The sequence below is a fragment of the Ranitomeya imitator genome, chromosome 8 (assembly GCF_032444005.1).
Source record: "Ranitomeya imitator isolate aRanImi1 chromosome 8, aRanImi1.pri, whole genome shotgun sequence".
Classification (NCBI taxonomy): Eukaryota; Metazoa; Chordata; class Amphibia; order Anura; family Dendrobatidae; genus Ranitomeya; species Ranitomeya imitator.
The window spans coordinates 74,028,271-74,043,030 of NC_091289.1; the positions used below are offsets into that span (position 1 = coordinate 74,028,271).

General features: G+C 43.4%; 1 protein-coding gene across 1 annotated transcript in view; it reads left to right on the plus strand.

Annotated features, from left to right (window-relative positions):
- Positions 1–12,561, plus strand: part of XPNPEP3 (X-prolyl aminopeptidase 3) — a 243,267-nt gene extending 230,706 nt beyond the window's left edge. The window contains exon 10 of the mRNA XM_069737081.1: positions 12,281–12,561. Coding sequence (XP_069593182.1) covers positions 12,281–12,447 — 167 coding nt within the window. The 3' untranslated portion in view covers positions 12,448–12,561. The remainder of the gene's footprint in view (positions 1–12,280) is intronic.
- Positions 12,562–14,760: the final 2,199 nt, after the last annotated feature.

Below are 14,760 nucleotides of genomic sequence, written 5' to 3' on the forward strand. Positions count from 1 at the left end.
TGCTCGGGTTTTCCCGAGCACGCTCGGGTGGTCTCCGAATATTTGTGAGTGCTCGGAGATTTAGTTTTTGTCAAAGCAGCTTCATGATTTACGACTGCTAACCAGCCTGAGTACATGTGGGGGTTGCCTGGTTGCTAGAGAATATGTCTTACCTGTAGCAGTAGGGCTCCCAGTGCGGCAGGCCTGAACTTTCAGTGAACTACCTTTTGTTATTATCCTTACATTTTTCTAACATTAGTGCTCTACCAAGTTAATACTTGTGCCACCTTAGTGTGGCTGGGAAAAAAACTGTTTCAGCTGTTGCATGAGGTATCAAGGCCCCCAGCTGACTGCTGGTGTGCCATTAGCAATTTTCTACTGTGCGTCAATTGATACCACTTTTTGTGGTGTCTGCCCATAATTTTAGCTATTTGTAAAGCTGTTTGTCACCCCTTAAGTTGTTGTGTAGGCTAATTCATGTTCCTGAGTAAAGAAAAGGAAACAAATTAAATTATATACTGTACAGACCAAAAGTTTGGACACATCTTCTCATTTAAAGATTTTTCTGTATTTTCATGACTATGAAAATTGTACATTCATACTGAAGGCATCACAACTATGAATTAACACATGTGGAATTATATACGTAACAAAAAGTGTGAAACAACTGAAAATATGTCTTATATTCTAGGTTCTTCAAAGTAGCCACCTTTTGCTTTCATGACTGCTTTGCATACTCTTGGCATTCTCTTGATGAGCTTCAAGAGGTAGTCACCGAGAATGGTCTTCCAACAATCTTGAAGGAATTCCCAGAGATGCTTAGCACTTGATGGCCCTTTTGCCTTCACTCTGCGGTCCAGCTCACCCCAAACCATCTCGAGTGGGTTCAGGTCTGGTGATTGTGGAGACCAGGTCATCTGGCGTAGCATCCCATCACTCTCCTTCTTGGTCAAATTGCCCTTACACAGCCTGGAGGTGTGTTTGTTTGGGGTCATTGTCCTGTTGAAAAATAAATGATGGTACAACTAAACGCAAACCAGATGGAATAGCATGCCGCTGCAAGATGCTGTGGTAGCCATGCTGGTTCAGTATGCCTTCAATTTTGAATAAATCCCCAAAAGTGTCACCAGCAAAGCACCATCACACCCCCTCCTCCATGCTTCACGGTGGGAACCAGGCATGTAGAGTTCATCCGTTCACCTTTTCTGCGTCGCACAAAGACACGGTGATTGGAACCAAAGATCTCAGATTTGAACTCATCAGAACAAAGCACAGATTTCCGCTGGTCTAATGTCCATTCTTTGTGTTCTTTAGCCCAAACAAGTCTCTTCTGCTTGTTGCCTGTACTTAGCAGTGGTTTCATAGCAGCTATTCTACCATGAAGGCCTGCTGCACAAAGTCTCCTCTTAACAGTTGTTGTAGAGATGTGTCTGCTACTAGAACTCTGTGTGGCATTGACCTGGTCTCTAATCTGAGCTGCTGTTAACCTGCGATTTCTGAGGCTGGTGATTCTGATAAACTTATCCTCAGAAACAGAGGTGACTCTTGGTCTTCCTTTCCTGGGGCAGTCCTTATGTGAGCCAGTTTCTTTGTAGCGCTTGATGGTTTTTGCCACTGCACTTGGGGACACTTTCAAAGTTTTCCCAATTTTTCAGACTAACTGACCTTCATTTCTTACAGTAATGATGTCAACTTGTTTGTCTTTACTTAGCTGCTTTTTTCTTGCCATAATACAAATTCTAACAGTCTATTCAGTAGGACTATCAGCTGTGTATCCACCAGACTTCTGCACAACACAACTGATGGTCCCAACCCCATTTATAAGGCAAGATATCCCACTTATTAAACCTGACAGGGCACACATGTGAAGTGAAAACCATTCCCGGTGACTACCTCTTGAAGCTCATCAAGAGAATGCCAAGAGTGTGCAAAGCAGTCATCAAAGCAAAAGGTGGCTACTTTGAGGAACCTATAATATAAGACATATTTTCAGTTGTTTCACACTTTTTTGTTACGTATATCATTCCACATGTGTTAACCCCTTCCTGACCTGTGACACAGCGTATGCGTCATGAAAGTCGGTGCCAATCCGACCTGTGACGCATATGCTGTCACAGAATGATCGTGTCCCTGCAGATCGGGTGAAAGGTTTAACTCCAATTTCACCCGATCTGCCGGGACTGGGGCATGCCGGGACTGGGGCAGTGGTACTTTAGCCCGGGTGGGGTGGCTTTGCAATAGCATCAGCCATGGCTGGAGATCGCGATCTGACCCCCACCGCCACCGATCTGCTTTCCCTCCATCCTCTGTCCTGTCATTTCCTGTCCTCCTGTTCGCTCCTCCCGCAGTCCGATCTCCCCCATCATACTTACCGACCTCCCATGTCCCTTCCGGTGTCCGTCCTGCTGCTGCATGGGCGCCGCCATCTTGGAAAATGGCGGGCGCATGCACAGTGCGCCCGCCGAATCTGCCGGCCGGCAGATTCGTTACAAGTACATTTTGATCGCTGTCATAGGTTCTATCACAGTGTTCAAAATAAAAAAATAATAAATAACCCCCCCTCCCTTTATCACCCCCATAGGTAGGGTAAAAAATAAAATAAAGAAAATATATATTTTTTTCCCCACTAGGGTTAGGGCAAGAATTAGGGTTAGGGTTAGAATTAGGCTGGGTTCACATTGCGTTAGTGGCAGTCCGCTAACGGAATCCGTTACATAGCGCCACTAACGCAATGTAACGGATCCGTTAGCGCAGCCATTGACTGCAATGTATCTAACGCATCGCTAATGTATGCCATTTTTGGCATGCGTTAGCGATGTCCCGTTACTTTCTGACGGACCTCGAACGCTGCTTGCAGCGTTTTTGGGTCCGTTCTCGCTAGCGCAGATCGGGCATCTGCGCTAGCGGGATCCCTAAACGCAATCCCTTTTTGTACATTGCGTTAGCGCATTCCATTAGCATATGCGCTAAACGGATTGCACTAACGCAATGTGAACCTAGCCTTAGGCTATGTGCACCCGCTGCGGATTCGTAGCAGTTTTCCATCACGTTTACAGTACCACGTAAACCTATGGAAAACCAAATCCGCTGTGCCCATGGTGCGGAAAATACCACGCGGAAACGATGTGCTGTATTTTCCGCAGCATGTCAATTCTTTGTGCGGATTCCACAGCGTTTTACACCTGTTCCTCAATAGGAATCCACAAGTGAAATCCGTACAAAACACACTGGAAATCCGCAGTTAAAACGCAGTGCCTTTTACCTGCAGATTTTTCAAAAATGGTGCGGAAAAATCTCACACGAATCCGCAACGTGGGCACATAGCCTTAGGGTTAGGGTTGGAATTAGGGCTAGGGTTGGAAATAGGGTTAAGACTAGAGTGTGGTTAGGGTTATGGTTAGGGGTGTGTTGGGGTTAGGCTTGTGGTTACGGTTATGGTTAGGGGTGTGTTGGGGTTAGGGTTGTGGTTAGAGTTGGGATTAGGGTTGGGATTAGGGTTACGATTAGGGTTAGGGTTGGGATTAGGGTTAGGGGTGTGTTGGGGTTAGGGTTGTGATTAGGGTTATGGCTACAGTTGGGATTAGGGTTAGGGGTGTGTTGGGGTTAGTGTTGGAGTTAGAATTGAGGGGTTTCCACTGTTTAGGCATATCAGGGGTCTCCAAACGCAACATGGCGCCACCATTGATTCCAGCCAATCTTGCATTCAAAAAGTCAAATGGTGCTCCCTCCTTTCTGAGCCCTGACGTGCGCCCAAACAGTGATTTACCCCCACATATGGGGTACCAGCATACTCAGGACAAACTGGGCAACAATTATTGGGGTCCAATTTCTCCTATTACCCTTGTGAAAATAAAAAATTGCTTGCTAAAACATTTTTTGAGGGTTTTTTTGAGGAAAGAAAAATGATTTTTTATTTTCACGGCTCTGCGTTGTAAACTTCTGTGAAGCACTTGGGGGTTCAAAGTGCTCACCACATAACTAGATAAGTTCCTTGGGGGGGTCTAGTTTCCAAAATGGGGTCACTTGTGGGAGGTTTCTACTGTTTAGGTACATCAGGGGCTCTGCAAACGCAACGTGACGCCCGCAGACCATTCCATCAAAGTCTGCATTTCAAAAGTCACTACTTCCCTTTGGAGCCCCGACGTGTGCCCAAACAGTGGTTCCCCCCCACATATGGAGTATCAGCGTACTCAGGACAAACTGGCCAACAACTTTTGGGGTCCAATTTCTCCTGTTACTCTTGTGAAAATAAAAAATTGCGGGCTAAAAAATAATTTTTGAGGAAAGAAAAATTATTTTTTATTTTCACGGCTCTGTGTTATAAACTTCTGTGAAGCACTTGAGGGTTTGAAGTGGTCACCGCACATCTAGATTAGTTCCATGGGAGGTATAGTTTCCAAAATGGGGTAAAATGTGGGGGAGCTCCAATGTTTAGGCACACAGGGGCTCTCCAAACGCGACATGGTGTCCGCTAACGATTGGAGCTCATTTTTCATTCAAAAAGTCAAATGGCGCTCCTTCCCTTCCGAGCCCTGCCGTGTGCCCAAACAGTGGTTTACCCCCACATGTGAGGTATCAGTGTACTCAGGGGAAATTGCCCAATAAATTTTAGGATCCATTTTATCCTGTTGCCCATGTGGAAATGAACAAATTGAGGCTAAAAGAATTTTTTTGTGAAAAAAAAAAAAGTACTTTTTCATTTTTACGGATCAATTTGTGAAGCACCTGGGGGTTCAAAGTGCTCACTATGCATCTAGATAAGTTCCTTGGAGGGTCTAGTTTCCAAAATGGGGTCATTTGTGGGGGAGCTCCAATATTTAGGCACACAGGAGCTCTCCAAACACAACATGGTGTCCACTAAAGATTGGAGCCAATTTTTCATTGAAAAAGTCAAATGGCGCTCCTTCCCTTCCGAGCCCTGTCGTGCGCCCAAACAGTGGTTCCCCCCCACATATGGGGTATCGGCGTACTCAGAACAAATTGTACAATAACTTTTGGGGTCCAGTTTCCCTTTTTACCTTTGGGAAAATAAAAAAATTGTTGCTAAAACATAATTTTTGTGACTAAAAAGTTAAATGTTCATTTTTTCCTTCCACGTTGCTTCTGCTGCTGTGAAGCACCTGAAGGGTTAATAAACTTCTTAAATGTGGTTTTGAGTACCTTGAGGGGTGCAGTTTTTAGAATGGTGCCGCTTTGGGGTATTTTCAGCCATATAGACCCCTCAAACTGACTTCAAATGTGAGGTGGTCCCTAAAAAAAATGGTTTTGTAAATTTCGTTGTAAAAATGAGAAATCACTGGTCAAATTTTAACCCTTATAACTTCCTAGCAAAAAAAAATTTTGTTTCCAAAATTGTGCTGATGTAAAGTAAACATGTGGGTAATGTTATTTGTTTACTATTTTGTGTCACATAACTCTCTCGTTTAACAGAATAAAAATTCAAAATTTGAAAATTGCGAAATTTTCTAAATTTTAGCTACATTTCCATTTTTTTACAAATAAACGCAAAAATTATCAACCTAAATTTACCACTAACATGAAGCCCAATATGTCACGAAAAAACAATCTCAGAACCGCTAGGATTCGTTGAAGCGTTCCTGAGTTATTACCTCATAAACGGACACTGGTCTGAATTTCAAAAAACGTCCAGGTCATTAAGGTTAAAATAGGCTGGGTCATGAAGGGGTTAATTCATAGTTTTGATGCCTTCAGTGTGAATGTACAATTTTCATAGTCATGAAAATACAGAAAAATCTTTAAATGAGAAGGTGTGTCCAAACTTTTGGTCTGTACTGTATATTTATTATTATTATTTATATAGCACCATTGATTCCATGGTGCTGTACATGAGAAGGGGTTACATACAAATTACAGATATCACTTACAGTAAGCAAACTAACAATTACAGACATCAGGGGCAAGGACTCTGCCCTTGCGGGCTTACATTCTACAGGATGGTGGGGATGGAGACAATAGGTTGAGGGTTACAGGAGCTCCGGTGTTGATGAGGCAGTAGCTTCGGTAGTGGTGAGGAGGCAGCAGGGTGAGTGCAGGCTGTAGCTGTAGGCTTTCCTGAAAAGGTGGATTTTCAGGTTCCATCTGAAGGATCCAAATGTGGTTGATAGTCAGACGTGTTGGGGCAAAGAATTCCAGAGGATGGGGGATATTCGGGAGAAGTCTTGGAGGCAGTTGGCTGAGGAGAGAATAAGTGTGGAGGAGAGAAGGAAGTATTGGGAGGACCGGAGATTACGTGAGGGAAGATGTCGGGAGATTAGTTCAGAGATGTATGGAGGAGACAGGTTATGAATGGCTTTGTAGGCCAGTATAAGTAATTTGAACTGGATACGCAGAGGAAATGGGAGCCAGTGAAGAGATTTGCAGAGGGGGGAAGCGGAGGAGTAGCAAGGAGAGAGATGAATTAGTCGGGTTGCAGAGTTAAGGAAGGACTGGAGAGGTGCAAGGGTGTTAGCAGAGAGGCCACAGAAAAGGATGTTGCAGTAGTCAAGGCAGGAGATGATGAGGGCATGCACAAGCATTTTAGTAGATTGACGGTTGAGGAAAGGACGAATTCTGGAGATATTTTTGAGCTGGAGGTGACAGGAGGTGGAAAGAGCTTGGATGTGCCGTTTGAAGGACAGGCAGAGTCAAGGGTTACTTGATAGACACTCCGAGATTCTGGACAGCAGGGAGGTGACCAGAAAGGTAGATCTGAGTGTCATCAGCATAAAGGTGGTACTGGAATCCATGAGACTTTGAGTTGTCCCAGGCCAAGTGTATAGATTGAGAAGATTAGGGGCCCTAGAACAGAGCCTTTGGGGACTCCAACAGAGAGAGGGTGGGATGAGGAGGTAGTGTGGGAGTGGGAGAGGCTGAATGTGCTGTTGGAAAGGTATGAGGAGATCCAGGATAGGACGAGGTCTTAGATGCCAAAGGAGGAGAGGATCTGTAGTAGGAGGCACTGCTCAACTGTGTTGAAAGCAGAGTACAGGTCTAGAAGGAGGAGTAGAGAGTATTGTCCGTTAGCTTTGGCTGTAAGTAGGTCGTTAGTGATTTTGGTTAGGGCTGTCTCAGTTGAGTGATGGGGGTGGAAACCAGATTGTAGATTTTCAAAGAGCAAGTTAGATGAGAGGTGGGAGGAAAGTTCAGCGTAGACGTGATGCTCCAGGAGTTTGGAAGCGAATGGGAGCAGCGATATTGGGCGATAGCTGGACATAGCTGTTGGATTGAGGGTTGGCTAATATAATACATATATATTAGAAAAAATGAAGACCACACTCTTTTTAAAAAAAAAATAAAAATAATGATTTAATAGCCCGTAGCAGGTCACCAACGTTTTAGCTCCAAATGGCGAGTCTTTCTCAAGCAATATAAGAACAAACAAACTATTTACATTGCCTTGCGAAAGTATTCGACTCCATGGAACTTTTCAACCTTTTCCCACATATCATGCTTCAAACATAAAGATACCAAATGTAAATTTTTGGTGAAGAATCAACAACAAGTTGAACACAATTGTGAAGTTGAACAAAATTTATTGGTTATTTTAAATTTTTGTGGAAATTCAAAAACTGAAAAGTGGGGCGTGCAATATTATTAGTCCCCTTTAGGCCTCTTTCACACTTCCGTTTTTAGCCATACGTCGCAATCCGCATCCGTCCCCCTGCAGACTGTGAGCCCTCGCGGGCAGGGTCCTCCCTCCTTATGTACTCGTGTGCCTTGTTATCTGCTCATGTTTAATGTATTTGTCTATATTTGCCCCGTATTCACATGTAAAGCACCATGGAATAAATGGCGCTATAAAAATGTATAATAATAATAATAAAATAATAATTTGGCAAAAAAAAGGATCCTGCAAATGTGCCATTCTAACACCTGGAAAGTTCCAGGGGGCCGAATACTTTCGCAAGGCACTATATAAGTATATCCATTGCAAATCAATTACAATAATAAAATGCATAAGTGCTGTACATAATCATAAAAGTTATTACATTATGAGTGCATATATACAATGTCAGAGATATAACATGATAAAGTGCATATAAATAATTAGTACATAATAAATGTACATACAGTGTATAAACGAGCATTAATTAGTAATTCAGTGACAGGTGTTTGTGATTTGTGGCAGGACTCACCCCATTAAGCCATAAACATATGTGCCAAAAATGGTGTTTAATGAATCAAAGTGCGCGTGTCATAAACAAAGAAGTTCCTTAGCTGTTTAGGCTCCCAAGGTGAACTCGCGTCACCCGTGCTAGCTTTGAAATGGCCAGCTAGAGAGTTGTCTGCTAAAACTGTATCTTTTCTATGTGATGAGAATGTTCGAGCAGAAGAAGTGTACAGTGTAGACAGGTCTATTTCATAAACTGAAATGTTAAGTGTTTCCAGGGGCTCCTCTTGGGGTATATAAAGTGGCATTTTAACTGGCGGTGGTGATTGAAACGAAAAACGTAAAAGTCCTGAAGAGAACCTGGGATGTATAAATTGTGCAGTATCATGTTGTTTCATTTCATTTTTAATTTTATTAATTTGTTCCCTGATCTTGCATATGCGAGAACTCAGTTGAGGTGAGTGGGTGTACTCGATTCAGAAGCAGGTAATTGTGTGTCAAATTTTGGAATGTCCTTTGAGGCCAGGGAATTAGTTTCAGATGCGGTGTTAGGGTACCGTCACACTATACCATTTCGATCGCTACGACGGTACGATTCGTGACGTTCCAGCGATATCGTTACGATATCGCTGTGTCTGACACGCAGCAGCGATCAGGGATCCTGCTGAGAATCGTACGTTGTAGCAGATCGTTTGGAACTTTCTTTCATCGCTGGATCTCCCGCTGTCATCGCTAGATCGGTGTGTGTGACACCGATCTAGCGATCTAGCGATGCGATCCAGCGATGCGTTCGCTTGTAACCAGGGTAAACATCGGGTAACTAAGCGCAGGGCCGCGCTTAGTAACCCGATGTTTACCCTGGTTACAAGCGTAAAACTAAAAAAAAAAAAAAACAGCACATACTTACATTCTGGTGTCCGTCAGGTCCCTTGCCGTCTGCTTCCCGCACTGTGACTACCGGCCGTAAAGTGAAAGCAGAGCACAGCGGCTGTGCTTTCACTTTCACTTTACTGCCGGCAGTCAGTGAGTGCGGGAAGCAGACGGCAAGGGACCTGACGGACACCAGAATGTAAGTATGTGCTGTTTGTTTTTGTTTTTTTTACGCTTGTAACCAGGGTAAACATCGGGTTACTAAGCGCGGTCCTGCGCTTAGTTACCCGATGTTTACCCTGGTTACCCGGGTACCTCGGCATCGTTGGTCGCTGGAGAGCTGTCTGTGTGACAGCTCCCCAGCGACCACACTACGATTTACCTACGATCACGGCCAGGTCATATCGCTGGTCGTGATCGTAGGTAAATCGTATAGTGTGACGGTACCCTTACTCGAATAACCTTTTTTGCTGATAGTGAACAGTATCCCATTTTTTATGGGAATATTTGCTGTTAATGAGAAATTTGTCATCCCCTTGTTTCAAATCATATATTTACTTGGAAATAGTTTTGCTCTTATTTTTCTCACTAGATGGTAGCCCGATTCTAACGCATCGGGTATTCTAGAATATGCATGTCCACGTAGTATATTGCCCAGCCACGTAGTATATTGCACAGCCCACGTAGTATATTGCCCAGCCACGTAGTATATTGCACAGCCCACGTAGTATATTGCCCAACCACGTAGTATATTGCCCAGTGACGTAGTATATTGCCCAGCAATGTAATATATTGCCCAGCAACGTAATATATTGCCCAGCAACGTAGTATATTGCCCAGCCACGTAGTATATTGCACAGTCACGTAGTATATTGCCCAGCCACATAATATATTGCCCAGCCACATAATATATTGCCCAGCCATGTAGTATATTGCCCAACCACGTAGTATATTGCCCAGTGACGTAGTATATTGCCCAGCCATGTAGTATATTGCCCAGCCACCTAGTATATTGCCCAGTTACATAGTATATTGCCTAGTGACGTAGTATATTGCGCAGCCACGTAGTATATTGCCCAGTGATGTAGTATATTGCCCAGTGACGTAGTATACAGCACAGAGCCACGTAGTATATTGCCCAGTTACGTAGTATATTGCCCAGTGACGTAGTATACAGCACAGAGCCACGTAGTATATTGGCCAGTCACGTACTATATTGCCCAGCTATGTAGTATATTGCCCAGCCAGGTTTGTCACAGTTTAAAAAATAAAAATTAAACATATACTCACCTTTCCGAGGGCCCCTTGTAGTCCACGGCAGCTTCCGGTCCCAGGGTTGGTATGAGCGCAGGACCTGTGATGACATCGCGGTCACATGACCGTGACGTCATGGCAGGTTTTTCTAGCGCAGGCGCGCAGGGCCTGTGATGACGTCGCGGTCACATGACATTGACGTCATGGCAGGTCCTTCTCGCGCAGGGCCTGTGATGACGTCGCGGTCACATGACCGTGACGTCATGGCAGGTCCTTCTCCCATACCATCTTTGCCACCTGAACCTGCAACGGAAGATGGCGGCCGGCGCGAGCGACTACGGAGGGTGAGTATAGCAGGTTTTTTTATTTTATTATTATTATTTTTAACATTACATTTTTTACTATTGCTGCCGCACAGGCAGCGTCAATAGTAAAAAGTTGGGGACACACAGGGTTAATAGCGGCGGTAACGGAGTGCGTTACCCGCGGCATAACGCTGTCCGTTACCGCCGGCATTAACCCTGTGTTAGCGGTGACCGGAGGGGAGTATGCGGGCGACAGGCACTGACTGCGGGGAGTAAGGAGCAGCCATTTTCTTCCGGACTGTGCCCGTTGCTGATTAGTCGCGGCAGCCATGACAGGCAGCTGGCGAGACCAATCAGCGAATGAATAACCGTGACAGACAGAAGGACAGACAGAAGTGACCCGTAGACAATTATACAGTAGATTCTGATTAGCGATAACATAGCTTTTCATTGTCATGAGGGTATTATTATTTATATTTTTGGGAGTAAAAGCTATAATATTTACTAGTATCATTTTCCTTGCTCTAAATGTACCCTAAGTCCTCCGACCTAATCCATTGCTACTGATTGCGTTGGCTCCTGACCCGTTATTAATCATAGTAATAGGAGCTGGTGGCAGTGAAGTGTCCTGAGCTTTTGGGGAAACTGGCAGCGACAAATGGCGTTTGATAATCATATTTCCCGCCTTAGCGACAGCAGTTATATCGCCCTCACTGCAGTGTGCCCAATAGCCAGTACATAGCAAGGCAGCCTTTCCGGCAACTAATTACCCTAGCTGCAGTTCCCTGACTGACCTGAGTGTAAGGGGGTGCCAGAGAGCTGCAAGTTCCAAATCCGAACTGGGATATAAATAACTCCCTGATGAAGAACTGGGGGCAACCAAACACCCCCGGTTCATGACAGTCATGATGGCATTCAAATGGCGATAGCTGTTCTGTTAACCCTAAAATTATAGTGGCTGCCTGATCTGCCATGTCCGCTCGTTTCTGGTGCAAAGAGAGAAAAAAGTCCCGAGGTACAATTATTAAAAATGATGTTCCACTTCTGTGAGAAAACAGTGTCCCAGGGAAATTGAGACAAATTATTATTTTTTAGACCATGAGGGCATAACATTTATTTGACTGAAAATTTAAGGAACCTTGCATCCAAGCTTTGATGGAGTTCCTCCTTCAAGCAGTTCTCTCGTTCCATATGTAGTTTAGTATTTTTTGTTTAATTGTTACTTTTGCTGCTGTATTCTGTCTTATCAGCAATGATTTGCTAATCTTTATATACCTTTGTCTTATTTTATTTTTTTAAATAACATATTCAACTGCTCCAATCAGTTCTTTTGTGGTTTTGTCATCTGAAAATGTTTCATTAGATAAAGCGTCCTATCATTTATTCTAGTCTAAGGCACTGAGCTGTTTCCATCACCCCATAGACTTTAAATGAAGCAGCACCTGAATGAATAATGCTCCAATCAAGTTCTTCCTCACCACATTTATACTTTGTGGAGGAACCGTGTGCTTGGGACCCCTACTCTTGTAATGAGTAAAGGTCACAGCAGTGGTGCCACAGTGGTCAGACTTTTATTACAAATTCCTTGTGGACAGGTATGAAAAGTCCACTTTGGCATGACGCATTTAAGGTTAATCGATTACAGGGTACAGTGATGTCAACAATTTGTTAATTCCTTTTAATGCACATTGGCAATTCTGCAGGGCTTTACATGTAACTTTTATCAATGCTCAATTTATTTTTGCTGTTTATCTTTTATTAGGCATCTACATTCCTGTGAATGACATTGAAGCTCCCGAAAAATTCAGAGGCATAGGAATCCGCATTGAAGACGATGTTGTGATTACAGAACAGTCTCCCATGGTTCTGTCAGCTGATTGTCCCAAAGAAGTATATGAGATACAACATGTGTGTTTGCAAAGTCACTGATATCAGATTTGAATGAAACGTTGTAGTATATGAAAGGATTCAAGACATAGGTCATCCTATGACTGTATACACCTAACAGTATACTTCAAATAAAGTGTTTTATATTTAATTAAATTACTTCAAATCATTCAAAAATATCGACTGCACACCATTCACTGCATTTACAGGAATTTATTTATTTATGAAGCTGGTAGACGATTATTCACTTAGTTTCTGTACAGACTTGTGGAACTCTACTTCGGAAATTTCACTTACCTGATCAGCATTTTTCTGGAGACACACTGGTGTTCACTTCTCTACCACTATTGAAGCCTGTGCTGGCCAAATCAGTGTGAACTGTTAGAAGATTGTATTGGTGATTACAGCCGCCCTCACTTTATTGTAAGGATGCTGTCACACATCAGTTTTTTGCCATCAGTCACAATCCGTCAAATGTTTAAAAAAAGGATCCATCTCAGATTGGGAAAAACTGATGCGACGGATCCGTTTTTTCGCCGGATCCGACTAGCTGATCCAGCTAATTGGATCGTAAGAAAATCGGAGCATGCTTAGTTAAAAAAAAAACGGAATCCATCACCGGATTCCGTCATTTGACGGATCCGGTGCCATAGGCTTCTATTCTAGCAAACAACAGATGGCGACTGGAAGCAAGTGGCTGGAGGGAGAATAAAACGTAATTTTCGCTGTATAGCCACTGCTCCAGTAAGCCAGGTACACAAAATGTAAGAGTTATTAATTATTATTATTATCTGTGGATTACCCTTATGTCTGCAGATAAATAGCATTTCTTGATGTGACAGATTACTATTAAAAAAGAGAATGTTAACCAGATTTTAAACATTCATTAAAGTAATTTTCAGAATTTCAAATAAATCTGAGAAAATACTTAAGACTTGTGCCTATATAATAATGTCCTTGAAACAAACTCATCTTTTTAATTTTAGCCTCATTTATTTAAACGTATTGTATTTAAATTATATTAGGAGATATCTCCTAATTATATACAACCCCTGGCAAAAATTATGGAATCACCGGCCTTGGAGGATGTTCATTCAGTTGTTTAATTTTGTAGAAAAAAAGCAGATCACAGACATGGCACAAAACTAAAATCATTCAAAATGGCAACTTTCTGGCTTTAATAAACACTATAAGAAATCACGAACAAAAAATGTGGTAGTCAGTAATGGTTACTTTTGTTAACCAAGCATATGGGAAAAATTATGGAATCATTCAATTCTGAGGAAAAAATTATGGAATCGTGAAAAAGAAACAAGCAAAAAAAAAACACTCCAAGACATCACTAGTATTTTGTTGCACCACCTCTGGCTTTTATAACAGCTTGCAGAAGGCATCGACTTAATGATTGTCAAACAGTACTGTTCATCAATCTGGCTCCAACTTTCTCTGACTGCTGTTGCCAGATCAGCTTTGCAGGTTGGAGCCTTGTCATGGACCATTTTCTTCAACTTCCACCAAAGATTTTCAATTGGATTGAGATCCGGACTATTTGTAGGCCATGACATTGACCTTATGTGTCTTTTTTCAATGAATGTTTTCACAGTTTTTGCTCTATGGCAGGATGCATTATCATCTTGAAAAATGATGTCATCATCCCCAAACATCCTTTCAATTGATGGGATAAGAAAAGTGTCCAAAATATCAACATAAACTTGTGCATTTATTGTGTCACGGTCAACTGCGGCCGCAAATGCGGCCCAGCCCATAGACGCCCCCAAGCCCACCAACCTCAGAAGGCGTGGGGTGATGCGTCCCCCGGGGACGAAATACGGACCCTTTAAACCGCAGAGGGGGACCCGGCCTACCCTAACTAGGGGAGGGCAGCGACCGGGGTTCTGTGGCAGCTGAGCATGTGGACAAGGAAAGAGACACGTAGGACTTGATTAAACCGATACTTCAGGTATAGAGAAAGTAAAGTTTACTAAAGTAAAGTCACACAGTACATAAACAAAACATGACGACGTCAGGCTCCCGATTCCACACCTCAGAAGGGTACCACCCAGTGGACCCCAAGGCACCAACGGATCACCGAGGCACAGATAGGTGGGACATCAGGGTACAAACGGGACATCAGGACATCTGGACTCAGGAAAGACCTCAGGACACAGGCAGGGCATCAGGACACAGGAATACCAGATAGACATCTGGGACACTGGCGTGGCAGCCCAGGTCATCGGACATCTAGGACACTGGCGTGGCAGCCCAGGTCATCGGCTGGGACACTGGCATGGCAGCCCAGGAAATCAGCTACATCAGGATATGAGACACAGGGAGGACATCAGGGAACAGACAGGA